Source organism: Dendropsophus ebraccatus, chromosome 14 (genome assembly GCF_027789765.1).
Source record: "Dendropsophus ebraccatus isolate aDenEbr1 chromosome 14, aDenEbr1.pat, whole genome shotgun sequence".
Lineage (NCBI taxonomy): Eukaryota > Metazoa > Chordata > Amphibia > Anura > Hylidae > Dendropsophus > Dendropsophus ebraccatus.
The window spans coordinates 36476448-36504094 of record NC_091467.1 but is presented as its reverse complement, the minus strand read 5'-3'; the positions used below and the strand labels follow the sequence as shown (position 1 = coordinate 36504094).

General features: G+C 46.8%; 1 protein-coding gene across 3 annotated transcripts in view; it reads left to right on the top strand.

Moving 5' to 3' along the window:
- The first annotated feature begins 12179 nt into the window (after positions 1 to 12179).
- USH1G (USH1 protein network component sans) overlaps positions 12180 to 27647 on the top strand; it is a 70746-nt gene continuing 55278 nt past the window's right edge. Inside the window, exons 1-2 of one of the 3 annotated variants that reach the window (XM_069951628.1) lie at positions 12180 to 12267; positions 25682 to 25794. In XM_069951628.1, coding sequence (XP_069807729.1) covers positions 25721 to 25794 — 74 coding nt within the window. In that variant the 5' untranslated portion in view covers positions 12180 to 12267; positions 25682 to 25720. Of the gene's footprint in view, positions 12268 to 15029; positions 15114 to 20553; positions 21273 to 25681; positions 25795 to 27647 lie in introns of those variants that run through there. The other 2 variants (XM_069951631.1, XM_069951630.1) reach the window with 2 other exon arrangements.

Here is a 27647-nt window from a genome sequence, read left to right as displayed (position 1 = left end):
CGTAACAGGCAGTGCTGTGTGTGTGTGTGTGTGTGTGTGTGTGTGTGTGTAACAGGCAGTGCTGTGTGTGTGTGTGTGTGTGTGTATACATTGAAGGGCTGGTTACCTGCTCATATGGACATGACCTCCTCTCCATACACATCCCCTCCAACAGCTTGCAGAGTCTGGCTTCTCCTTCATCACATGGGCCTGACATCACCACAGGTCCTTTAGCTCACACTGAGCAGGATATACCGTCCTGCAGCTGCCCTGCTGTAGCCATGGTTAGCAGCAAACAGTGAGGATACACAACACTCTGTGTGAGGTTGTGTATCCTCTACTGTTTGCTTTTTTTTCACAAACCCTACTGTAACGCCTGGAGTAGTGGATCCACTACTACCGTCACCAGCGATGGCACTAACCTCACCAGGGAGCGGAGTCTAAGGGGCCGCTGGTTTTCACCAGAGCCCGCCGCAAGGCGGGATGGACTTGCTGCGGCAGGCGACCCCCAGGTCGCTACCCCTGGCTTGGTTGCTAGTGAGGCAGGCGAGGCGTGGCGGGAGCAGTAGGCAGGAGATGGTGCTGGCAGAGGTCTGTAGGCGTAACCGCAGGTGACAGGCTGAACACAGGAGCAATGGTGTAACAGGAGAGCAGGAACCAGGGACAAGGATTAGGGACCAGGTAGCGGATAGGAATCAGGAACAGGGACTAGGGACCAGGTAGCGGATAGGAATCAGGAACAACAGGGAGCTGGGCCAAACGCTATGGGAAGCATGTAGAGGCTCCAACACCTGGAAGGGGGCAGGGCTGGAACTTATAGGGAGTGATTGTGTGCAACACCAATTAGGGGCAGACTGGCCCTTTAAATCTGAGACAGCCGGCGCGCGCGCGCCCTAGGAGGCGGGGACGCGCGCGCCGGCCAGCACAGACGGAGACAGGAGCAGAGGAGAGGTGAGGCGCCACCAGGGGCCGAACTAGCAGCAGCGCCGGGTCCCTGCACAAGGACCCTGGCGGCTGCATGGGGCAGGAGGAGGTCGCGGCGGCGGGCCGGAACACGGGACGCCGCCGCGGCCGTGACAGTACCCCCCCTTTGGCCTCCCCCTCTTTCTTGCCTGCAGATGGAGGCATCAGGCAAGTCTTGGTATTCCGCCGGTAGGCCGGACAAAGGCTTGGCGGGCTCGGGTGACAACATAGAATACTTGGGCTGAGGTGACCTCAGACACTGGTTGGAACAGTCCTGACCCCAACTAAGAATCTTCCCGGTTCTCCAGTCCAGCTTAGGGGCATGTAATTGCAGCCAACGGAGTCCCAGGAGGATGGTGGAAGAAAAATGGGGCAGGACGTAGAAGGAGATATTTTCCAGATGTGAAGTGCCCACCTGGAGGACTAGAGATGCGGTCTGGTAGTGCACATGGTCGGTAAGAATCTCGCCCGTGACCGAGGAGATAGTCAGGGGTCTGGCTAGTGGGGTCACGGGTAGCCGCCATCTCTGGACCAATGTAGCTGCAATAAAATTGCCTGCTGACCCAGAATCGAGAAAGGCAGTAGTCTGGTGAGTTTGTCCTGAGGGTGTCTGGATGGAGACTGGCACAGACAACTTTGGAGAGGTGGCATTCACAGTTAGGGAGACCTCTCCCACCGGACCTAGGTGCTGGCGTTTCCCGGACGCTTGAGGACGTTGGGGACATCTCAGCCGAAAGTGATCCGAACCACCGCAGTAGAGGCAGAGATTCAGCTCCAGACGACGAATTCTTTCATCAGGTGTCAGGTGAGCCCGTTCCACCTGCATAGGAATCTCAGGAGTCGGCTGGGACACCGGAACGTCAGGATTCTGGAAGACCGGCGCCAGCTGGTGATGGCGACGGGACAGGCTTAGTCGCCGTTCATGCCAGACCTCCTCCTCTCTCTCAGAAAAACGAGTATCGACCCTGGTGGCCAGTAGGATGAGTTCGTTCAGGGAGGTAGGTAGGTCTCGTGCGGAAAGCACGCCTCTCACCCGACTGGACAGGCCCCTCTTGAAGGTGGCTATTAGAGCGGCCTCATTCCAGTCTAATTCTGTCGCCAGGGTGCGGAACTGGATGGCGTAGTCACCAACAGAAGAGCTCCCTTGAGAGAGGTTGAGGAGAGCAGTTTCAGCTGAAGAGGCACGGGCAGGTTCCTCAAAGACGGAGCGAAACTCGACTAGGAAGGTTCGGAGATTGGCAGCAACAGGATCATCTCGGTCCCACAGCGGCGTGGCCCAGGCCAGAGCTCTACCCTCCAATAGGCTGATGATGAAAGCCACTTTAGAGCGCTCGTTGGAAAACTGACTACTTAAAAGTTCAATATGCATGGTGCACTGAGTCAGGAATCCTCTGCACAACTTGGAGTCACCAGAGTATTTGCTTGGGAGAGCCAGTCGAAGTGTAGAAAAAACAGCAGGAGGTGGTGTGCGCTGGGCTGTAGTATGCTGCTGTAAGGCGGCAGTGAGTTGATGGATCTGCTGCGACTGTTTCTGGATTTGTTGCGCCTGTAGGGCGACCACTCGGGCTACTTCGCGGATATCAGGCACCTCGCCGGGATCCATGGTTGGAGCCTACTGTAACGCCTGGAGTAGTGGATCCACTGGACCGTCACCAGCGATGGCACTAACCTCACCAGGGAGCGGAGTCTAAGGGGCCGCTGGTTTTCACCAGAGCCCGCCGCAAGGCGGGATGGACTTGCTGCGGCAGGCGACCCCCAGGTCGCTACCCCTGGCTTGGTTGCTAGTGACGGCAGGCGAGGCGTGGCGGGAGCAGTAGGCAGGAGATGGTGCTGGCAGAGGTCTGTAGGCGTAACCGCAGGTGACAGGCTGAACACAGGAGCAATGGTGTAACAGGAGAGCAGGAATCTTCCCGGTTCTCCAGTCCAGCTTAGGGGCATGTAATTGCAGCCAACGGAGTCCCAGGAGGATGGTGGAAGAAAAATGGGGCAGGACGTAGAAGGAGATATTTTCCAGATGTGAAGTGCCCACCTGGAGGACTAGAGATGCGGTCTGGTAGTGCACATGGTCGGTAAGAATCTCGCCCGTGACCGAGGAGATAGTCAGGGGTCTGGCTAGTGGGGTCACGGGTAGCCGCCATCTCTGGACCAATGTAGCTGCAATAAAATTGCCTGCTGACCCAGAATCGAGAAAGGCAGTAGTCTGGTGAGTTTGTCCTGAGGGTGTCTGGATGGAGACTGGCACAGACAACTTTGGAGAGGTGGCATTCACAGTTAGGGAGACCTCTCCCACCGGACCTAGGTGCTGGCGTTTCCCGGACGCTTGAGGACGTTGGGGACATCTCAGCCGAAAGTGATCCGAACCACTGCAGTAGAGGCAGAGATTCAGCTCCAGACGACGAATTCTTTCATCAGGTGTCAGGTGAGCCCGTTCCACCTGCATAGGAATCTCAGGAGTCGGCTGGGACACCGGAACGTCAGGATTCTGGAAGACCGGCGCCAGCTGGTGATGGCGACGGGACAGGCTTAGTCGCCGTTCATGCCAGACCTCCTCCTCTCTCTCAGAAAAACGAGTATCGACCCTGGTGGCCAGTAGGATGAGTTCGTTCAGGGAGGTAGGTAGGTCTCGTGCGGAAAGCACGCCTCTCACCCGACTGGACAGGCCCCTCTTGAAGGTGGCTATTAGAGCGACCTCATTCCAGTCTAATTCTGTCGCCAGGGTGCGGAACTGGATGGCGTAGTCACCAACAGAAGAGCTCCCTTGAGAGAGGTTGAGGAGAGCAGTTTCAGCTGAAGAGGCACGGGCAGGTTCCTCAAAGACGGAGCGAAACTCGACTAGGAAGGTTCGGAGATTGGCAGCAACAGGATCATCTCGGTCCCACAGCGGCGTGGCCCAGGCCAGAGCTCTACCCTCCAATAGGCTGATGATGAAAGCCACTTTAGAGCGCTCGTTGGAAAACTGACTACTTAAAAGTTCAATATGCATGGTGCACTGAGTCAGGAATCCTCTGCACAACTTGGAGTCACCAGAGTATTTGCTTGGGAGAGCCAGTCGAAGTGTAGAAAAAACAGCAGGAGGTGGTGTGCGCTGGGCTGTAGTATGCTGCTGTAAGGCGGCAGTGAGTTGATGGATCTGCTGCGACTGTTTCTGGATTTGTTGCGCCTGTAGGGCCACCACTCGGGCTACTTCGCGGATATCAGGCACCTCGCCGGGATCCATGGTTGGAGCCTACTGTAACGCCTGGAGTAGTGGATCCACTGGACCGTCACCAGCGATGGCACTAACCTCACCAGGGAGCGGAGTCTAAGGGGCCGCTGGTTTTCACCAGAGCCCGCCGCAAGGTGGGATGGACTTGCTGCGGCAGGCGACCCCCAGGTCGCTACCCCTGGCTTGGTTGCTAGTGACGGCAGGCGAGGCGTGGCGGGAGCAGTAGGCAGGAGATGGTGCTGGCAGAGGTCTGTAGGCGTAACCGCAGGTGACAGGCTGAACACAGGAGCAATGGTGTAACAGGAGAGCAGGAACCAGGGACAAGGACTAGGGACCAGGTAGCGGATAGGAATCAGGAACAGGGACTAGGGACCAGGTAGCGGATAGGAATCAGGAACAACAGGGAGCTGGGCCAAACGCTATGGGAAGCATGTAGAGGCTCCAACACCTGGAAGGGGGCAGGGCTGGAACTTATAGGGAGTGATTGTGTGCAACACCAATTAGGGGCGGACTGGCCCTTTAAATCTGAGACAGCTGGCGCGCGCGCGCCCTAGGAGGCGGGGACGCGCGCGCCGGCCGGCACAGACGGAGACAGGAGCGGAGGAGAGGTGAGGCGCCCCCAGGGGCCGAACTAGCAGCAGCGCCGGGTCCCTGCACAAGGACCCTGGCGGCTGCATGGGGCAGGAGGAGGTCGCGGCGGCGGCCCGGAACACGGGACGCCGCCGCGGCCGTGACACCTACTTCCAGGTTGTGAGCTGGTGGAGGCCCCCTAGTGGTGGATGCCCCGGGGCACGTGCCCCTGGTGCCCTCCCTTTAATCCGGCCCTGAACATGAGTATGATGAATGAATTGTTACAGAAAGATGTGTTACCTGTTTATCATTATAGTCTTTAAAGTCTCTTCCCAGAATCTGAAGATTTAGGTACAATGCATTGATCTGTGCAAAATTCATCCGTAAAAATTCATCTGTACTCATTCAGCCAAAAGTGTTTGTGCAGTCTAGCACCCAAAGGGTATTAGATGGACTAAGGATTCTGTTCAGATAAGTCAAGTTCCTTTCAGCCTATTTTTATTATTATTTTTATTTTTTTTATATATATATGTAAAACTTGCTATGCACATAGTAGCATAATTGTGGTATAACATAATTCTCAACTTCTGACACAAAAATATAATTGTAAAAATGTCTTAACCTTCCCTGGCAATAAGGGACCTTTCTGAAACCCTGAAAAACAGCCACATACTATTACACAGAAACATGAAAGATTATAGACAATGACTACAGGTCCATCTAGTCTGATCTTGAAGGGGTATTCCAAGAACATCAACTTTTCCCCTATTCACAGAATGGGGGGGGGGGGGGTCCTGGGGTCCGGCCTCAGTACTGGGCCCCTGTAGTATAATTAGAGCCACGGGTACGGCATGTGGCCCGCTGCTCTATTCATTCTAACCTAATTCATCTAATGGGACCCCCCCCCCCCCCTTCCTGGACTGGAAGCCCTCAATATTCTTGATCCCTTAACATCTCTTTTCTGCAGTAGTTGTCCTTCACAGCCAAACTCCTCCTTTTAGTTCATGTTACTTCTTCTCCATCTCAGCGCCCAAGAGAAAGCCCATGGGGGCAGCTCCGACACTACGGAGATTTATGTAGAGGCGTACTGCCTCTACATAAATCCCCTGAGCACCAGCGTGTGCAACAAGGACACCTACACCAGCTCAGAGCTGGAGTAGGTTTCCTGTCCGCTCAGTCACCAATCCTCTGAAACCAGCTGAGGAGGATATCCTGTCTGTAGAGGTTAGTCAGAAGGAGGGTATTCTAGTTAAGAGTGTAGTCAAGTGTAGCGTCAAGTGGACCCTCGTCCACTTAGGATAAAACCCCAGTGGAGTTGATTGCTAACCCAGGAGCACCAGTCCAAGGGCTTTCTACATTCCCTCCTCAATGAGTGCCATTGGCCGAGAGGGCCTCTTCCTCAAGTTTGCTCCATATCACTTCAGCTTAAAGTCAAGGTGTATGAAGGGAATACCTTTATTTAACATTAATCCATGTCCTGCTACTTATTGCAAACTGCATTCATAGCACTACTGTTACCAGCTCTACAACAGACCCGCTTAACCCTTCAAGATTGAGGAAAACCTGTGAGAACCCCTTAAGGCTGTGACCGTGACAAGCCTGTGGTGCCATGAGGCCAAGCTTGCCCCCAGGTACCCTTTACTGACAAGAGACATTTTGCTTGGGCTTTTAGCCGGGTACACAGCATATAGTACATATGGTACATATATCTATATACAGGGACCATATAGCACATGCCTTCCCTGCATGCCCTGGGTTGTACCTGGCATTAATATGATTCCAAGCATCGTCCTACTCAATGGCTTAAGGGCTCGTACAGTGTTTCCTAATAGAGTTTATTTTTTATCTTGTAGGTGTGACACTGTACACCCAGTGTCATGATCATAGACATTGTAACCTAACAGGATTTTCTTATCTCTACTACGTTTGGTTGTTCTGGTTACAGAAAAGTAAAAGTCAATCTACGTACATTGCGGCAGCCAAAAAAAATATCCGCCTTACAGTGAGCATACATAAACAACCATACAGAATATACAGTATCATTTACTGTATATGTACTGTTACATGTGTAAAACGGAACTTGTTCAGCCAGAGTAGAGCATTCTGCACCTGCAGGTTATTCCTCTCACATTCAGGAGGGGTCGATACAGGAGGGGATCATTATTCAGCAGCTGATGGACTTGACATTAGGCAAAACTATATGCAGGAGACTGGAAACAGACTGTGAAAAGGGGAAAAATGAATTTTAACTGATTACAGTATGACAAACTTAATACATTGCAGTCAAGGGCGTAGCTAAAGGCTGATGGGCCCTGGTGCAAAATGTTAGCTTGGGGCCCCCTCATCTCACCTGATCAGGCAAAGTCATATTTAACGTTATATCCAATTACGCTAATGTGCCACTATGTTCTAATGAACTGCCACTGCCTCCACCTCTTGTACTGCACTACTGCCCCCTATAATTAATGGACTGTACTGTGTCATTGTCTAATCATTGTATTCCAATCTTTGACTCTCCAGCTGAAAAACTACAACTCTCATCATGAACTGCCAGTTGGAAATGATGGGGGTTGTAGTGCTGCAACCTGAAGAGCCACATGCTGCAAAACTACAACTTCCATAATAAACTGTCAGCAGGGCACAATGAAGTTTGAACTTCTGCAACCTGAATAAGTCACCTGATGTCACCTGCAGTCCTATGTAACACCACAGATAACACAGTGGTATCTCTGAGTACAGATAATGTAGTAGATGTCACCTGCAGTCCTATGTAACCCCACAGATAACACAGTGATATCTCTGAGTACAGATAATGTAGTAGATGTCACCTGCAGTCCTATGTAACCCCACAGATAACACAGTGATATCTCTAAGTACAGATAACGTAGTAGCTGTCACCTGCAGTCCTATGTAACACTACAGATAATACAGTGATATCTCTGAGTACAGATAATGTAGTAGTCACCTGCAGTCCTATGTAACACCACAGATAACACAGTGGTATCTCTGAGTACAGATAATGTAGTAGATGTCACCTGCAGTCCTATATAACCCCACAGATAACACAGTGATATCTCTGAGTACAGATAATGTAGTAGATGTCACCTGCAGTCCTATGTAACCCCACAGATAACACAGTGATATCTCTAAGTACAGATAACGTAGTAGCTGTCACCTGCAGTCCTATGTAACACTACAGATAATACAGTGATATCTCTGAGTACAGATAATGTAGATGTCACCTGCAGTCCACTTCTCCTCTCCTCACTGGTGTAAGTGGTTCCCGCAGGGTTGAGGCTCCCCCCCACCGGATCACAACATTGCTGTACTCTCTGATGTTACTTGCCGGCTGTACAGTGATGTCACCTGACCTGGGGGAGGGGCCTCAACGCTGAGGAGAGGTGGATTGCAGCACAAGCTGGAGCTCAACGCGGTAAAGGTACGGCCATAGGACACAGCTTGGGCCGCCAACGCAGATGTCTGGAGGAGGGGGCGCTGGTACTTGCTGTCATCTGATTAGGTAAAAGGCCCAATCAGATGACAGCATGTGCCAGCGGGCACAGCGGGACAGATTAGTGCAAAGCTTCCCAACCTTTTCCACCTCGGGGCACCCCTTGGAAAAAAAAATTAGCTCGGGGCACCCCTACTAAATAATGTTCTACAAAATAAGAAAACTGTCATACAGTGACTCACAGGTGACGTCTTCTTTGATCTGAGGCGTCACTTTCCCTTTTCCTCTCCATCCGGCCCAGTCCTCCATGATGATTCCTTCCAGATACGTTTCATCTTTTCAGAACCTGCGAGACAAACAATTTAGTCTCTGCACATTTCTAGCAACTTCCTTTCCTTTCTCCCTCCTGTAGGCTCCCAAAGTAACTGCGCTGTTTGGTGTTATGTGCAGTAAAGCGAGTAGGAATGTGGGATGCCCCCTGTATGTAGGATCCCCTGCTGTGCCCCCATGAGCTAATAATGCCCCCAGAGGTGGCCCCCATGAGCTAATAATGCCCCCAGAGGTGCCCCATGAGCTAATAATGCCGCCAGAGGTGCCCCGATCAGCTAATAATGCCCCCAGAGGTGGCCACTATGAGCTAATAATGCCCCCTGCTGTGCCCCCATGAGCTAATAATGCCCCTAGAGGTTGCCCCATTAGCTAATAATGCCCCTTGCTGTGCCCCCATGAGCTAATAATGCCCCCAGAGGTTCCCCCATGAAATAATAAAGCCCCTAGAGGTTCCCCCATGAGCTAATAATGCCCCCAGAGGTGCCCCCATGAGCTAATAATGCCCCCAGAGGTTCCCCCATGAACTAATAAAGCCCCCAGAGGTTCCCCCATGAGCTAATAATGCCCCCAGAGGTGCCCCCATGAACTAATAAAGCCCCCAGAGGTGCCCCCATGAACTAATAATGCCCCCAGAGGTGCCCCCATGAGCTAATAATGTCCCCAGAGGTTCCCTTATGAACTAATAATGCCCCCAGAGGTGCCCCCATGAACTAATAATGCCCCCAGAGGTGCCCCCATGAACTAATAATGCCCCCTGCTGTGCCCCCATGAACTAATAATGCCCCCAGAGGTGCCCCCATGAACTAATAATGCCCCCAGAGGTGCCCCCATATACTAATAATTCCCCCAGAGGTGCCCCCATGAGCTAATGGTTCCCCCATGAGCTAATAATGCCACCAGAGGTGCCCCCATGAACTAATAATGCCCCCAGAGGTGCCCCCATGAACTAATAATGCCCCCAGTGGTGCCCCCTATGAACTAATAATGCCCCCAGAGGTGCCCCCCATGAACTAATAATGCCCCAAGAGGTGCCCCCATATACTAATAATGCCCCCCGAGGTGCCCCTATGAGCTAATGGTTCCCCCATGAGCTAATAATGCCCCCAGAGGTGCCCCCATATACTAATAATGCCCCCAGAGGTGCCCCCATGAACTAAAAATGCCCCCAGAGGTGCCCCCATGAACTAATAATGCCCCCAGAGGTGCCCCCTATGAACTAATAATGCCCCCAGAGGTGCCCCTATGAACTAATAATGCCCCCAGAGGTGCCGCCATGAACTAATAATGCCCCCAGATGTGCCCCCTTGAGCTAATAATGCCCCCAGAGGTACCCCCATGAACTAATAATGCCCCCAGAGGTGCCCCTAAAAAACAAACATCCTACTCACCTAATCCACGCTGTGCAGGCAGCAACTCTCCTCCTCTTCTGGCTCCATCTTGCGAGCCGCAGGGACGGGACCTCCAGCAGGAGTGATGACGTCACATCATCACGCCTGCCGGAGAGGTCATGTCCCGACGTCCCATAGGCTGCTGGTATGAAGTGCCGGCAGCCTATGGGAGGGAATGCAGGAGCAGGACGCTGACAGGTCCTGCTCCTGCATTCTGCTCGCTTTAATATTCCACCCGCTCACTGTGTGGGTGGAACATCCAAGTGATCTGTGCATCCCGAGAAGCTGCGTGGCCGCAGCTTCTCGGGATGCTTAAAGAGAAAAGTGGAAAGGGGGGCCGTGCGGGCCCCCCTAGCGTAGGGGCCCGGTCGCCATGGCGACCCCTGCGACCCCTGTAGCTACGCCACTGATTGCAGTGTTAGTCTGCATTTCAGTTTATTATGTCTGTCACACTGCCTTAGGGCAGAGCCTGATTGGCTTCGCCTCTTAGAGCCTGGATGGTGAACAGAGGGAGAATTCTCGGTTAAACTGACCGCAGCATCTATAGGGTTAAATGAAGCCGAGCATGGCTTGGGTTCTAGCAGTTGCGGCAGGTGCCTGGCTCTCAGTGAATATGGTCGTTTTATCCAAGAATATACCAGCATGTCTATAAGCAGGAACAGGGGTTAAAAATGGACATGGTGGTATGTCCTTATGTGGGAAGGGGCTAATTACCTTGGTCGCCCTCCTCTGCACCCACTCCAGTACATTCATGCTGTCAATGTAACATTTACATTAAAAGGGGAAAAATTTATTAAAAAACAGATGGTAAAATCATACTGCCATACTGCAGAATCTATCTTTTATATACACAAAAATGGGGTTGACCTCATTTTTCTGTACATTAAAATTAAACAGAAACATTGAAAATGATGGAAAAAACGCAATGTGAACCTAGTCTAAGGGTACAAACCCACACACCGTATACGCAGCAAATACGCAACAAATACGCAGCAAATACGCAGCAGTTTGATGGTGAAGATTTAATGCTGAGTTCAGTTATTTAGATCTAATCTGCTGCGTTTTTGTTGCGTATTTGTTGCGTTTTTGCTGCGTATTCGCTGCGTATCGCAGCAGTAAATACGCTGTGTATATGGTGTGTGGGTTTATACCCTAAGTCTTCATTCCTTTTGTTTCAGTTATTATTATGTAAGGCTATGTTCACACACTGATTTGACGACAACTGATGTCCACTATATTATAACAAGGGCCCACCCTGGTACAGATAGGTTGCAAGTATTACAGGGGAGGAGGGAGCAAGGTGGATTTGTAAACTGTATGCAATTGGTCCCTCAGGGGGACTAATGTTTTTGTATAGGCTTTAGGCTTAATTTTTTTTATGGTCATTTTTGTATTGTGTCTCGTGTTTCTATATTTGTTTCTTTAAGAAGGTGGTTTTCGGATTCTCGTATTGTATTATATTGTATTGTATTTACTGGGGCATGTCTGGAGAGGTGTGTTAGCTTGATGAAGCAGATGTGGACTGTGTGTGAGCTTCTGTTCTCCTGACCTGCTGGATATCCAATAAGGTTCTGTTTATTGCGAGCTGATAAGTGTGCTCTTTTACTCTTCTACAATTTCCTGTGACTCATCTAATTCAGTGGCTTTTTCTGTATCAGGCAAACATTTATACAAGACCTTGAAAATTTTGCCTGTGTCCAAATGTGTTATTTTTTTAATCTTGTTAAAATTAGAATACTAGTAATAATTAATTACTTTACAGTATATCGAACCATCATATCCCACAGCTCTGTACACAGACTGTTATCGCTCACAACCTATATTGTTGCTTTTTTTTTCAAAATGCTATTACACTTTTACATTTTTGGGGGCAGACTTTATTAAAACGTGAATTTCGTTGGGGCACATTTTATTAAAATCTAAAGCCCATTTCTGACGTTCCAAACAAAAAAGAAAAAAAAAAACAGACACACATTTTATACTCACCATCCCTCCAGTGATTATCGCAGCTTGAATCTCCTTCCGGCCGCATCCCCATCAGCTCCAGTCGGCGTCTTTGGACTTCACTAAGTTCTGGGTTGCAGTGAAGTGAATGGGAGAGAAAAAGGTTGCTGGTGCGCATGCGCCACGGCAGCCTTTTTATTGGCAGAAGCGCATCACATGGCTTCCAGCTTGCTCAGCCAATCAGGGCTGAGCAAGCTGGAAGCCATATGATGTGCTTCAGCCAATGAAAAGGCTGCTGGTAAGCAAGTGCACCAGTAGCCTTTTCCTCTCCCATTTGCTTTAGTGTAAGACATCAAGGAGGAAGAAGACCAGGCCTGCCACCCTGCTCTGACAACATCAACAAAACAGGAGAAAAGGATGTTGTCTACAGTTATTAGGTATGTATGCTTTCTTTCTCTTGCAGGGTGGGGGGGGGGGATGGGGCTAGACAGCTTATTAACATACTTTACAAATTTTTATAACTTTGTAATGTGTGTTAAGCTTAAAAAAAAAAAGCTAAAAAAAGCTAAATAAAAACCAGCAGCCTTTTCCTCTCCCATGCACTGCTGTCGAAGAGACACTGTAGAGGAAGAAGACCAGGCCCGCCCCCTGCTCTAACAACATAGACCCAAGATGGCGCCCGGGAGAAGAGGACAGGGTCGACAGTTATTTGGCATATATACATTATTTCTCTTTGGTGGTGGGGGGGGGGGGGGTGTCAAATAGCTTATTAACACACATTACAAAGTTATATAATTTTATAATGTGTGTTGATTGAGCTTTAAAAAAAAATTGTCGATGTACACCTTTCAAGCTCATGGTCTCAATTGTTCCTTTGATGGTATGCCAACAACTTCTGCAAACAACATACTGCACACATTCAACGGTTAACCATTTTCATCCCCGTCCAAAGTGTCTCCAGAAATTGTTCAAAAAACATTCTGCAGATATTTTACGATTAACTATTTTCATCGAATAAATGAAAAATGAATAGTAAGGTATTCGATCTATCGAATATTATAGAATAGTTCGCCGAATATTCAATAAATATTCGATAAGCGTTCAAATCCCCCAGCTTCCGTTTTTTTACCTCCAAGTGGTTGAATAGATGTTTTTCAATAATCGAATACTTGTTCCCATTGACATTAATGGGATCGAATATTCGATCGAATATTCAAATATTCGGGAGATATTCGTACAATATTGAATATACGAATATTTCACTATTCGCTTATACTAGTGATTAAGTCATGATTTATACCTTATCACCTTAGCTATTGCACATACCCTAAACAAGACTTGTTAACTTTCCACTTAAGGCCCTATTCCACCAACAGATCTGACGACAGATTATCTGCCAAAGATTTGAAGCAAAACCCAGGAATAGAATATAATCAGAGAACAGGTCATAAAGGAAAGACTGGATTTCTCCTCTTTTCAAATCCACTCCTGGGTTTGGCTTCAAATCTTTGGCAGATAATCTGTCGTCAGATCTGTTGGTGGAATAGGGCCTTTAGTTCCCTGAAGTCAGCTTCAGACATCAATTACTTCTACCACAACAACCTCCTCCTAGCTGGTAATGGTCTATCATGGTCTTATTTTCTGTTAAATACAACAATTCAAAACTGTGAGGATGAAAATTGTCTCTACTAATATAATCATAAGGTGCAGCTTGAGGTCCAGCATCTTAGTGGCACTAGGTGAGAAACCCAAAAACATGTCATACCAATGATTAGCTGTGCCATCTGAAAGGACAGATCTACTACTAGACGATTCCCTGTAATAATGGTGTTAGCTAAACCAATTTCTTATTCTGAGCATTTGTTTAATCTGTTTGCTACATTATATAACATTATATAATCCTTCTAAAGAGAAAATAATATTCGAAAAAAGCTAAGGGCTCTGGTTGCAACCATCTCCACCCCTTGCTCCAAAAGCAACGTGGTAGATGGATTAAGTGTGAATTGCCAGGATTGATCTGGATTGAGCTGGATTGCCAGGTAAAAGCAGAGTACACTGAATACGTAGCTGTGTAGCTCAGACCCGTATGGATCAGGAAAACAAGAGGGAGGGGGCGTGCTACAGCGCGGTTCGCTTCAGCGCAGTGTTAGAAAAAAAGAGTCATACTCATAATGTAAGTAGCCCAACTCTTTTTTTTCTTACAGAGAGCAGGTGTGGTCCTATTCTCGCTCATTCTCCAGATCAGTATAGGTCTGAACGCCCAGACCCAGATCAACATGTCATGACATGACTTGTCCAAAGTTTTCCCAAATGACTGTGACACTTTAATAGGTTGGCCTTTAGGTAAACACTTTTTCACTGGGTACAAGGGTGTGTTACAGGGAGAAGAAGTTACCACTATAACTCCCACCTGTAAGAAATGTCTTCTTCCTCTAGAGAACCCGTGAGTTTCACTGTCCCATCTTCTAAATATTCAATAACAGCATGTATTTTTGCTAACAAATCTGCTCCTACAAAAGGAACAGGGGCTTTATCCCTCACCAACAGACAGGTGAGTATAGTACAATTTGGTCCAATCTGCAAGGGAATAGGCTTTGTGATTCCAGTTTTACCTCTTTTTTTTTTTTTTTTAAAAAAGCCTCCCCTCTTGAACCTTATTTAGTCCTTTACCACATTTAAAGGTTTCAATCATGCCCCCCCCCTTTCCCACTTTCCTCCAGACTATGCAGATTCAAATCCTTAAGTCTTTCATAATAAGTTTTATGCCTGACACCCTTCACTATTTTTGTAGCCCGTCTTTGTACCCATTCTGTTTTATCAATATCCTTTTTTAGATGAGGTCTCCAGAACTGGACACAGTATTCTAGACAGTAGCGGATTACAATAGGTCAGTTTTAGGCGGTAGCCTGGGGCCCTGAGCTCCTGGGGGCCCATGGCCACCCAAACAGACTTATACTTTCAGTGGTGTATTGTCTCCTCTCTACAGTTCTGCCATGATTTGCAAAAAAACACAGCTTATTTTAGAGAACGGGAGAGAATAAACTGAAGGACCTTAACATGTGACTATGATGTCACCACAGGTCCTGTACAGTCTGCACTATGGAGGAAAAAGACTAAATCTAGTTCTGCCATAGTTACTGTGGGGTGGGGGGCCCAAGCTTGGTCAACAGCCCAGGGCAGAGGGTTAAAGTTAGAGGGTAATGGACCTATTAGATCAGGCATGTCCAAAGTCCGGCCGGAGGGCCATTTGCGGCCCGCGTTCCGAACTTTTACGGCCCCCCAGGTATCCAGCTTGCTATTATCTGCCTGTGTTATAAAGCATATAGCATGTAGCATGTAAAATGGTCGGCCCTCGCACATGTTCACTTCATCAAATTTGGCACTCTTCGAAAAAAGTTTGGACATGCCTGTATTAGATGGCCCAATTAGCAAGCAGTAAGGGCTGCATGGACATTGTTAGCGATGTCTGTGCAGCCCTTGCTTAAACACCTGATACCTTACCTTTACCCCGCTCCTGGTCTTCACTCCTGTGCTCCACAGCCAATCACAGGCTGCGGTAGGCCCTGCCTGAGACGTTGCAGCTGACGGGACCGGGAAGCTGCAGAGCACAGGGGAGAAAACGGTGAGCAGGGAGAGGTAAGGTATCAGATGTTTGGGCAATCGTCAGCCGTTGACCCCCGTTTGGCACCCGATGATTATAGGTCCTAAACTAAATCAGCTGATGATCATTTCACCGGCTGATCGTTGTCTCTATTGCACAGAACGATCGGCTGAATCAGCCAGCTTGGCTGATTATCACTGCAATAGGGCCCTTACCCACACGTTTTCTACAGACAAGCAACACTTGCTGGCTTTACAGACAAATCAATGAGAACACTAAAGTAGCCCACACAGAATCTACTTCTTGGAGCGGTCACTACAACACCAAGGTTAACCAATACAGCAGAGGCCTCAGGACAATAACAAACAACATAGGATGGAACACATAGATCCCACTAGGGAGGCTTCCCTCTGAGGTAAGGGAACGTTTATGGACTGGCCATCACTGGTCATTCCTCAGTTAGCATAAACTGCACACAAGAGAGAAGTAGTTCAGCAGAGACACAGAGCAGGATGTGATAAGAATAAAAGCTTCTTACCTATGCTGCACCTAGTCTAGTCTGTGGGTACTCCGAACCGTAATCCTCCAAGGTCTGGGTGTCGTTAATGCAGGTGTGAGGTCAGTCCCTGTGGAGGCGCCACTTAAATGTGGGGGAAATCACCCAATGCCAGTCTTAGCGGGACTCCAGATTATCCATAGAGTATTTTTAAAACTTGGGAGACATGACACAGACGCAGGATTCTGTGAAACAAGCTCATCGTTTATTTGGGAAAAACACATATTTATACATAAAGAAGAGGGACGGTATCCAACCAAGAAAGGACATGGGTGGTCCCCAAGCTCCTATTGGTTGCAATGATTCATACATATTAATTCTTATTTTGATTGGACTGAGTGTCAACTACATATTCTACTACCCAGCGCGTGAGCAGCTAAGGTTAGTTAAGCAACTTGTTATTTACACTTGTAACTTATTATCCCTTCAAGGTATCCCAACAGCTTCTACAAACAACATACATGCAATGGTTAACCACTTTCATCCCCCTCCAAGTTGTTTGTCAAATACAAACTATTTCCAACCTCACATTGGGATAAAAGACATAACTGGATAATAGCTCAGCAATTATTATAAAATTTAACAACAAATGGCTGTTTTATTTTTTGTTTGTTTGTTTTTTTTACAGTTTGAAGGGGTAGTTCATAAAAAAATATTTTAAATCAACTGGTGCCAGAAAGTGCCAGAGATTTGTAACTTACTTCCATTAAAAAATCTCAAGTTTTCCAATACTTATCAGCTGCTGTATATCCTGTAGGAAGTGGTGTATTCTTTCAAGTCTGGATGCAGGAGAGGTTTTCTATGGGGATTTGCTGCTGTTCTGGACAGTTACTGACATGGACAGAAGTAGCAGCAGGGAGCACTGTGTTAGACTGGAAAGAAAACACCACTTCCTGCAGGACACACAGCAGCTAATAAGTACTGGAAGACTGGATATTTTTTAATAGAAGTAAATTACAAATCTCTGGCACTTTCTGGTACCAGTTGATTTTAAAGAATTTTTTGGGGGGCTAGCAGAATCGACTTATTGGAATGTGTTTGATCCAAGTACCTTGAGCAATACGAGCTGTAAATACAGCACTAAAGACATTATATTTAACTGACACAGATAATGGTTTTAAAGGGGTCGTAAATGGGAAAAAGGAAGGGAAGGGAAAAGGGAGCAAAGGGGAATGTCCACATGCAGAGAATACTAAATACTGGAAACTACCTCTTGACAAAAAATTATGGTCACAAAACAATATGTTAAATATTAATGATAATATATATACAGTATTACATGATTCATTTTTGTGACATATGATATGACCAAAAATCAGCAGTTCTTTATTTCTTTGATGCTTGTTATAATTTTTTTTAATTGACCCCATTCAATTAGCATTATATTTTAACAGATTGGACAATTCCATCTATGGTAATACCAAATATATTGATTTTTGTTTGTCTACACTTATTTATTTTAAAAACCGGTAAAGCCTATTTAAATATTTATTGGGGAGAGGAGCTGTTTTATATTTTTTAAAACATTTCTTTTTTACACTTTTCCCAGTCCCAGTAAATTGCTTATACTGATTGCTTATACTAGGATTCATGGGGCCCCATAGCAAAAAAAAGGGGCCCCCCTCCCCTACGCCAATGTAAAGGACTGTGCATATATATCTATATCATAAAAATCAAAGTCTGTCTGTCTGTCTGTCTGTCTGTCCTTCTGTCTGTCTGTCTGTCCTCTATAGACTTCCAAACGCCTGAACCGTTTGACCCCAAATTTGGCACACAGATACATTGGGTGCCCGGGAAGGTTATTGCGAAGGTCCCGTCCCCGCCAGATGTACAGGAGGGGAGGGGGAGGGGAAAGAGCGGCGCCACATAGAGATGAATGGGAAAATCTCCTCACTGCAAACACAGGTGATATAATTAGCTGCAGCAGACACGGCAGTTGGAGCCTTAGCAACCAATAGGATTACTGCTTTCATTTTCACAGGGAGCAATGGTTGCTAGGGAAGCTGCCTCACAACATCCACAGTAATAACTGGTAGACCCCCTACTCAATCTATACAGTACATGTATATACAGGCCCCCCTACTCCATCTATACAGTACATGTATATACAGGACCCCCTACTCCATCTATACAGTACATGTATATACAGGGCCCCCTACTCCATCTATACAGTACATGTATATACAGGGCCCCCTACTCCATCTATACAGTACATGTATATACAGGGCCCCCTACTCCATCTATACAGTACATGTATATACAGGACCCCCTACTCCATCCATACAGTACATGTATATACAGGACCCCCTACACCATCTATACAGTACATGTATATACAGGGCCCCCTACTGCATCTATACAGTACATGTATATACAGGAGCCCCTACTCCATCTATACAGTACATGTATATACAGGACCCCCTACTCCATCCATACAGTACATGTATATACAGGACCCCCTACTCCATCTATACAGTACATGTATATACAGGACCCCCTACTCCATCCATACAGTACATGTATATACAGGACCCCCTACTCCATCTATACAGTACATGTATATACAGGACCCCCACTCCATCTATACAGTACATGTATATACAGGACCCCCTACTCCATCTATACAGTACATGTATATACAGGACCCCCTACTCCATCTATACAGTACATATATATACAGGACCCCCTACTCCATCTATACAGTACATGTATATACAGGACCCCCTACGCCAACTATACAGTACATGTATATACAGGGCCCCCTACTCCATCTATACAGTACATATATATACAGGACCCCCTACTCCATTTATACAGTACATGTATATACAGAACCCCCTACTCCATCTATACTGTACATGTATACAGGACCCCCTACTCCATCTATACAGTACATGTATATACAGGACCTCCTACTCCATCAATACTGTACATGTATACAGGACCCCCTACTCCATCTATACAGTACATGTATATACAGGGCACTACAGGACAGGTATACCAAACTGTGACTGGGTAACACCGCCACACCAGACCTGACCAATACCGCCATACTGTGACTGGATAACACTGCCATACCAGACCTGACCAATACCGCCACACTGTGACTGGGTAACACCTCCATACCAGACCTGACCAATACCGCCACACTGTGACTGGATAACACTGCCATACCAGACCTGACCAATACCGCCACACTGTGACTGGATAACACTGCCATACCAGACCTGACCAATACAACCATACTGTGACTGGATAACACTGCCATACCAGACCTGACCAATACCGCCATACTGTGATGGATAACACTGTCATAACACACCTGACCAATATTGCCACACTGTGACTGGGTAACACCTCCATACCAGACCTGACCAATACCGCCATACTGTGACTGGATAACACTGCCATACCAGACCTGACCAATACCGCCACACTGTGACTGGAGAACACTGCCATACTAGACCTGACCAATACCGCCACACTGTGACTGGATAACACTGCCATACCAGACCTGACCAATACCGCCATACTGTGACTGGGTAACACTGCCACACCAGACCTGACCAATACCGCCATACTGTGCTGGATAACACTGTCATACCAGACCTGACCAATACTGCCATACTGTGACTGGGTAACACTGCCACACCAGACCTGACCAATACCGCCATACTGTCACTGGATAACACTGTCATACCACACCTGACCAATACCGCCAAACTGTGACTGGATAACACTGCCATACCACACCTGACCAATACCGCCATACTGTGACTGGATAACACCACTATACCAGACCTGACTAATACCGCCATACTGTGACTGGAGAACACCGCCACACCAGACCTGACCAATACCGCCGTACTGTGACTGGATAACACCGCCATACCAGACATGACCAATACCGACACACTTTACTGAATAACACTGCCATACCAGACCTGACCAATACCGCCATACTGTGACTGGATAACACAGCCACACCAGACCTGACCAATACCGCCATACTGTGACTGGATAACACCGCCATACCAGTCATGACCAATACCGACACACTGTGACTGAATAACACTGCCATACCAGACCTGACCAATACCGCCATACTGTGACTGGAAAACACCGCTATACCAGACCAGTACCTCCATACCCCCCTCGAAAAGACACCAGATTTTCTGGCAAGTCTGAACAGAAGGGTACTGCCCCTCTGCAAGGTGCTACCCTACACACCAGACCATGGGTGCCTAATGGTAAATACGACCCTGCAGGTATACAGGACACTGACACTTTATACCCGGGCAGCGCCGGGTACATTTTCTAGTAATATATATATATATATATATATATATATATATACATACATGTATATACATACTGTGTATGCTCTGTGATGTTCCTGGCTGCAGCCACAAGAGTGACTGGCAGAGCAGAGAGCCAATGGCTGCTTGCTATGACAGTCCCCTGTATTTATCTATAAGGGCCCATTAGGAGCCCTTATGATTAAGTGCAAGTGCAGGAGCAGACTTCCTTCTGCTTAACTCCTTATGTACTGCAGTCTGTAAGTGACCCAAAGTTCAGAACACAAAGTGATATCTGCTTTACTGCTCGTGCACCGATAACCCCTGACCTCTGTACTGAGCTGTTTTCCTTTCACAGCTGGTGAACAGAGGTCAGAGGTTATCAGAGTAGTGAAGCAGAGATCTTTGTCTTCTGCTTGTTAACTCTTTTTTGTGTTTCAGCATGTAAGCAAACATTTGGTCACTTACACACTGCAGTACATAAGGGGTTAAGCAGTAGAACACACGCTCTTACCTTCTCCCCCAGGCCCCTCTTCTGCACAGGCCCCATAGCAACTGCCTACCCTGCCTCTATGGTAGCTACACCACAGACTGCAATGACTGGGGATCTGCTAGTTGAGGCAGGCAGAGAGGACCTTAGAAGCAGGGCCGGCGTTAGGGGGGGGCAAGCAGGGCAAATGCCCAGGGCCCCCATCCCCCAGGGGCCCCCTACCGCAGTTCCAGTGGAGAGGAGAGCACAGACAGGGTCCTGCAGCGTCTGGGAGTGATCCCTGGCTGCTGCTATCAGGGGTCATGCAGAGGCTGCAGGACGCTGGGCTCCGTGTCTGCTCCCCCTCCCCCTCCCTCCAGCTCCTCTCACTGCACGTGACTTCCTGCTCTGGTGTGGAGCTGTCGGGACGATGAAGGAGAGGGCTGCCCGGTGAGGATGACAGCCTGCTGCAAGGAACATGAGGGAGATGCACCACTACACCCAGCATGCTAGAGGGAGTAAGTATTCTGTACATGTAGTGTGTAATGTGTATGAATGTAGGTGTATAATGCATGAATGCAGTGTGTGTTACATGTCCTGTGTATAGTGTGTGGACTGGATGGTTTGTATCTGTATAATGTGTTTTCATGGGTGTGTGAGTGTGTGTGTATATATATATATATATATATATATATATATATATATATATATATATAAAATGGTGTGTGTGTGTGTGTGTATAAGCACTGCTGACTCCAAGTGTTGAGGTGAATAGACTGTATATAGGAGCTGCAGCCATTCTCCGGCCTCATCAGTCCTATGTAATTGCTGCAGCTCCTATGTATAGTGTATGATGACATCACTAAGGCAATACGGTGTATTTTATTGAGAAAAAAATAAGGTGGTATTCAGTCTTTAGGTGGTGGTCACTGTATGGTGGTAATATTGGTCTGTATATAGTGTATGCAGTGGTCACTCTTTGGCATTAATATTGGTCTGTATATAGCGTATATATATACACTCATTACTGCCATAGATTGACTACCACATAATGACACTATATACAGACCAATATTACCGCCATACAGTGACCACCACATAATGACTCTATATACACACTATATACAGACCAATAGTACAACCATAGAGTGATCGCCACATAATATTGGTCTGTATATAGTGTGTATATAGAGTCATTATACAGGGGTCAGTCTATGGCAGTAATTTTGGTCTGTATATAGAGTCATTATGCAGTGGTCACTCTATGGCGGTATTATTGGTCTGTATATAGTGTCATTATGCAGTGGTCACTCTTTGGCATTAATATTGGTCTGTATATAGCGTATATATATATACACTCATTACTGCCATAGATTGACTACCACATAATGACACTATATACAGACCAATATTACCGCCATACAGTGACCACCACATAATGACTCTATATACACACTATATACAGACCAATAGTACAACCATAGAGTGATCGCCCACATAATATTGGTCTGTATATAGTGTGTATATAGAGTCATTATACAGGGGTCAGTCTATGGCAGTAATTTTGGTCTGTATATAGAGTCATTATGCAGTGGTCACTCTATGGCGGTAATATTGGTCTGTATATAGTGTCATTATGCAGTGGTCACTCTTTGGCATTAATATTGGTCTTTATATAGAGTATATATAGAGTCATTATTGCCATAGATTGACTACCACATAATGACACTATATACAGTACAGCCACAGTACAGTATATATAGCACAGCCATAGAGTGATCGCCACATAATATTGGTCTGCATACAGTGTATATAGAGTCATTATACAGGGGTCAGTCTATGGCAGTAATATTGGTCTGTATATAGAGTCATTATGCAGTGGTCACTCTATGGCGGTAATATTGGTCTGTATATAGAGTGTATATAAAGTCATTATACAGGGGTCAGCCTATGGCAATAATATTGGTCTGTATATAGCGTAGAGTCATTACTGCCATAGATTGACTGCCACATAATGACTCTATATATACACTATATACACCAATAGTACAGCCATAGGGTGACAGCCACATAATATTGGTCTGTATACAGTGTATATACAGTCATTTATTATACAGTGGTCAGTCTATAGCGGTAATATTGGTCTGTATATAGTGTATATAGAGTCATTATGCGGTGGTCACTCTATGGCGGTAATATTGGTCTGTATATAGTGTATATAGAGTCATTATGGGGAGGTCACTTTTATGGTGGTAATATTGGCCTATATATAGTGTGTTTTCTTCAATAACGGTATGGAGGTAATATTTGGTCCTGATTATAGTGATTTTTTTTTATTTATTTTTTTTAAAGCAATTCATATAAATAGTTCTTGTATTTACACCACTAGCGGGCAGTCCTGACATTTAGCGGCAGTCCTGGCATGTAGGGGCAGTCCTGGCATTTAGCGGCATTCCTGGCATTTAGCGGCAGTCCTGGCATGTAGTGGCAGTCCCAGAATGTAGCGGCGGTCCTGACATGTAGGGGCAGTCCCAGAATGTAGCGGCGGTCCTGACATGTAGGGGCAGTCCCGACATGTAGGGGCGGTCCCGACATGTAGGGGCGGTCCCGACATGTAGAGGCGGTCCCGACATGTAGAGGCGGTCCCGACATGTAGGGGCGGTCCCGACATGTAGGGGCGGTCCCGACATGTAGCGGCGGTCCCGACATGTAGCTGCGGTCCCGGCATGTAGCGGTAGTCCTGACATGTAGCGGCATGTAAACTTCTGAACTGAGTAAGGGCCCTAATACATGGAGCGAAAATTGTCCGAATCAGGACGCTATCGCTCTGTGAGGACACTGGGGACACCGGGGAACATGATCAGGTAGTATATATCACAGACAAGGCCTGAGGACACCGGGGAACATGATCAGGTAGTATATATCACAGACATGGCCTGAGGACACCGGGGAACGTGATCAGGTAGTATATATATCTTTATTGTTTACTATATACAGCAAGGATTGCACACACATCACTAATGATATACTGTATATATACACATAGGGGGAGATTTATCAAACATAGTGTAAAGTGAAACTGGCTCAGTTGCCCCTAGCAACTTATCAGATTCCACCTTTCATTACTCAGATTCTAAGTAGGTGGAATCTGATTGGTTGCTAGGGGCAACTGAGCCAATTCTTCTTTACACCAGTTTGATAAATCTCCTCCATAGCTTTTGCTGTAGTAGGCTCTCTAAGCGAGCTCCATTCTACCAGATTGGCGCTCACTTCTGCAGAATATCAGGCCGTGTAATACGGCCTTAAAAGTGGCCGTATGCTTCCAATAACTGCTGGCTGAACATTCCTTCAGCTGACAATTATCTCTCCCATCTGGTCCCGTCCTCCCCATACACAGAAATTTGGCACATCTGAGTTTTCCTGTGTTTTCTATGAGAGGGTAAAGCCATAGCCATACAGATCTGATGGCGGCTTATCTCTCTTAGAACAAAGAGGTTGGGCATTGATTTTCCATCAAGCTTGATCCCCTATGTCCACTGATATCATCTGTCAGAGGACTGTCCAGAGAGCCCCATACACCTTACACTGATGGCCGAACCCACCAGGAGCAACAGGTACCACCAACAAAAGAGTAAAATGTATGGGGACCTTAAATTGTTGCTAAAATATTTCAGCATTTGGGGCCCCACCTTTAACTTTGCCCAGGGCCACATCTAGTCTAAAACCGGCCCTGCTTAGAAGACTGCCATAGTAACCGATTGTTGCAAGGGTTACGATTTGGAGCCTTAAAAACAGGGCCACATAACTTATTGACACACATAACAAAGTTATATAACTTTGTAATGTGTGTTAATTTAGCAGAAAAAGTAAATCGTCACACTACTCCTTTAAAGGAGAAGTTCGGCGGATTATAAAATCTGGCAGCAGGCAGGAAATTGATTACAAGAGCTAACTTACCTTTCCCCGTGCCCACCTTTCCCCAGGACCGGGACCGGAACTGACACGTCACAACCCGGCTGATGGACTGGCCGCTCAGCCAGTCAGTGACTGGGGCAGGACACCACTCCAGTAACTGATTGGCTGAGCGGCCAGTCCATCAGCGGGGACAGGCCATTTCATCTGAGTTGTGATGTCATCACAACTCTGGGGAAAATACCTTCCGGCGGGGGTCCTACGGCCTGTCCCACCGCTCACTGCAGGCACGGGGAGAAGTAAGTGAACACTTATAATCAATTTCCTCCCTGCCTCTGCTGGCTGCTGGATTTTATAATCCGTTGGACTTCTCCTTTAAATGACTGGCTGCTAACAGAAGCTGATGTCTGCAATCTATGAAGTAGGCTGAGCTCCTCTGCTCCAGCATGTATGGAATATAGAATCAAACCAAGCACTGGTGGCTGTGCCGTTCATGTGTGGCATATGTCTCCAAGGGGTTAAATGTATCCAATTACTGCCCATACAGTAGGAAGTGATCCCTTCCTGGATGATGTGATCAATACCACCTTGTTTCCACCTAACGGGAACACTTTAACTGTTAGCTTTTTAGATGAATCACTGGTTTTAAATTTATGTTGTGGCAGAAGTAGTTTCTTTGTCAGGGATTATGTACAAGGAAGTTTATGTTCTTATTTCATTATTGAATATGTGTGGTAAAGTCCCAGATTACTACATCTTAGCATTCATATAGTGTTTTCAGGAGATATCTTATTTCTTATAAAGTTAGGAAATATCACAAATTGCTTTCTTTCCAGTAAGTCACTTGATATCACATGACGCTGGCAGCTGAAGTCAATTTCTCAAAATAGCTTTTTAAATTTCCTTAAGTGCCAGCTCCAAAGAAATGATAAGGACTAGTCACGTAAAGTAGCACTGAGAAATTTTATTATATTGTTGATACTGTGAAAATAATAAGAATTTTCCTTTTACCCAGAAATCAGCAAAACAAAGAACGGCAGATGTATGACTGAAGATGATGTGCCATTACCATGTTATGCTGAAAATGTGTGTTGCAAACTCACTTACAAATCCATTTGAACATCAAAGGTATTCATCCAGTATATATTATCTTATATAAGAGGTCTAATAAAGCGTAAAAGTCATATAAATGTCATTTTTGAGAAATCTATAAATATCAATAGTACAAGCAACTCTGTAATGTGTTTTATTAAGCAAAAGAGTTTCCTTGTGTAGTCAAAAAGAGTTTTTCCTACCTCCCCCCTCACATTTAGAAGAAGCAGGATTTCTTTGTCTATTATGCTCTATAGAGAGGGTAGGGGTGGAGGGGACAATGAGCACAGAGAGGAGAAAAGGCAGCTCTGCAAAACACATCATCCTGCAATCTCATCTCACCAAGCTCTCAGATAAGACCTGACCTCTCAATCTAGTCTCCAAGCTGCTAGGCTGCTTCTCTGCTCCTCCTTTTCACTCCTCCCTCTCAGCCCCTCCCCCCTACATAGGTTATAATGGACTCAGCAAACCCATCTTCACTTTGCTCCTCGGGTCTGCTGCAAAACTTGAGTACAAAAAGAGGCTTTTTTGCCTTATAAAACCTATTACAGAGTTTCTTAAAATCACGTGTACTATTGAATTCAACCAAAAATTTTTACAGTTACACTTTAACAATATGCTTCTGTATAGGAGGGAACTCACAAGAATATTAATACATTTAAGGCCTATCTCAACATGAATAACTGGAGTCTTACATTTTCAGAAAGACATTCAGAAAAATCAGTTGTATATCTGGACCTCATCCGGACAAGGACAGATTGATTACTAAGACAGTTAAATCTGTTGATAATAGCAGGCTCCTGACTAAGGGCAAGTTCATACTGAGTAAATCAGGTGGAATTTTTTCGGCCAAACTGCCTCTGTGTGCCATAGACTCTCTATGAGAGAGCGCGCACTCCTCCGCTGCTGCTGCTCTCCACTCAAACAAGTGACATGTCACTTCTCTGAGTGGAGAGTGGCGGCAGCGGAGGAGCGCACGCTCTCCCATATACAAGTAATGGCACACTGAGGCAGACAGGATTACAAGGCGGAGAGTTCTGCTGCGGAATTCTCCCTCATTTACTTAGTGTAAACATACCCTAATAGAAGCCAATAGCGGCACCTGCTGGGTTTGGGGGGGCCTTGGAGTTTGGTCCTGTGACAGTGGGGTTGCAGTGCTATTCCATGGCCTCCCTTCCCTGCTTGCGCTCGCTTTCCGGGGTTAGTGGTCACTGACCGAAACGGTGTGGGTTTAGTGTAGGGACCTGGGGACCTGCACGTGGTACATGGGCAGGGCCTGATTAAAGGGAGGGCACCCGGGGCACGTGCCCCGGGGCCTCCACCACTTGGGGGCCCCCACCAGCCCGAACCCTAGCAGGACGGTGCTGCTTACCCAGGATATCAGGCCATGTGACAGGGCCCTAACACATGGGCAAAGTGTTCTCACATTGTGTTATTAACACAAACACAATATGGGAATACACTCTGATACTTAGTCCCCCAGCTCCTGTCTCTAGGGCCTGGCATCTTCCCCTGCACTGCAGCCTCTAGTGACCACGTGCATAACAGAGGAGGATGCTGAGCAATACAGCCAGGAGCGAGGAGGGGTCTGTGCTAAGTCACCTACGGTAAGCAGCCATCTGTATAGATTGTGGTATAGTTCATTTATTTATTTATTTATTTGGGGGGGGGATTGTCGCCCGGGCCTCCACCAACCTTAACCCGGCCCTGTACATGAGGCAATATGGTTTGATCAAATTATATACCAACATCCTGGCGTTGGTTTTAAATGTAGCCAAGAGGCATTAGTGTCAGCCATAGCTGTGAGGTGCAGCTGCTCCTTTCTCTCCTTGTCTGAAAACAAACAAACAAAAAAATCCCAAACATACCATATGGGCAGTTTCATAGTT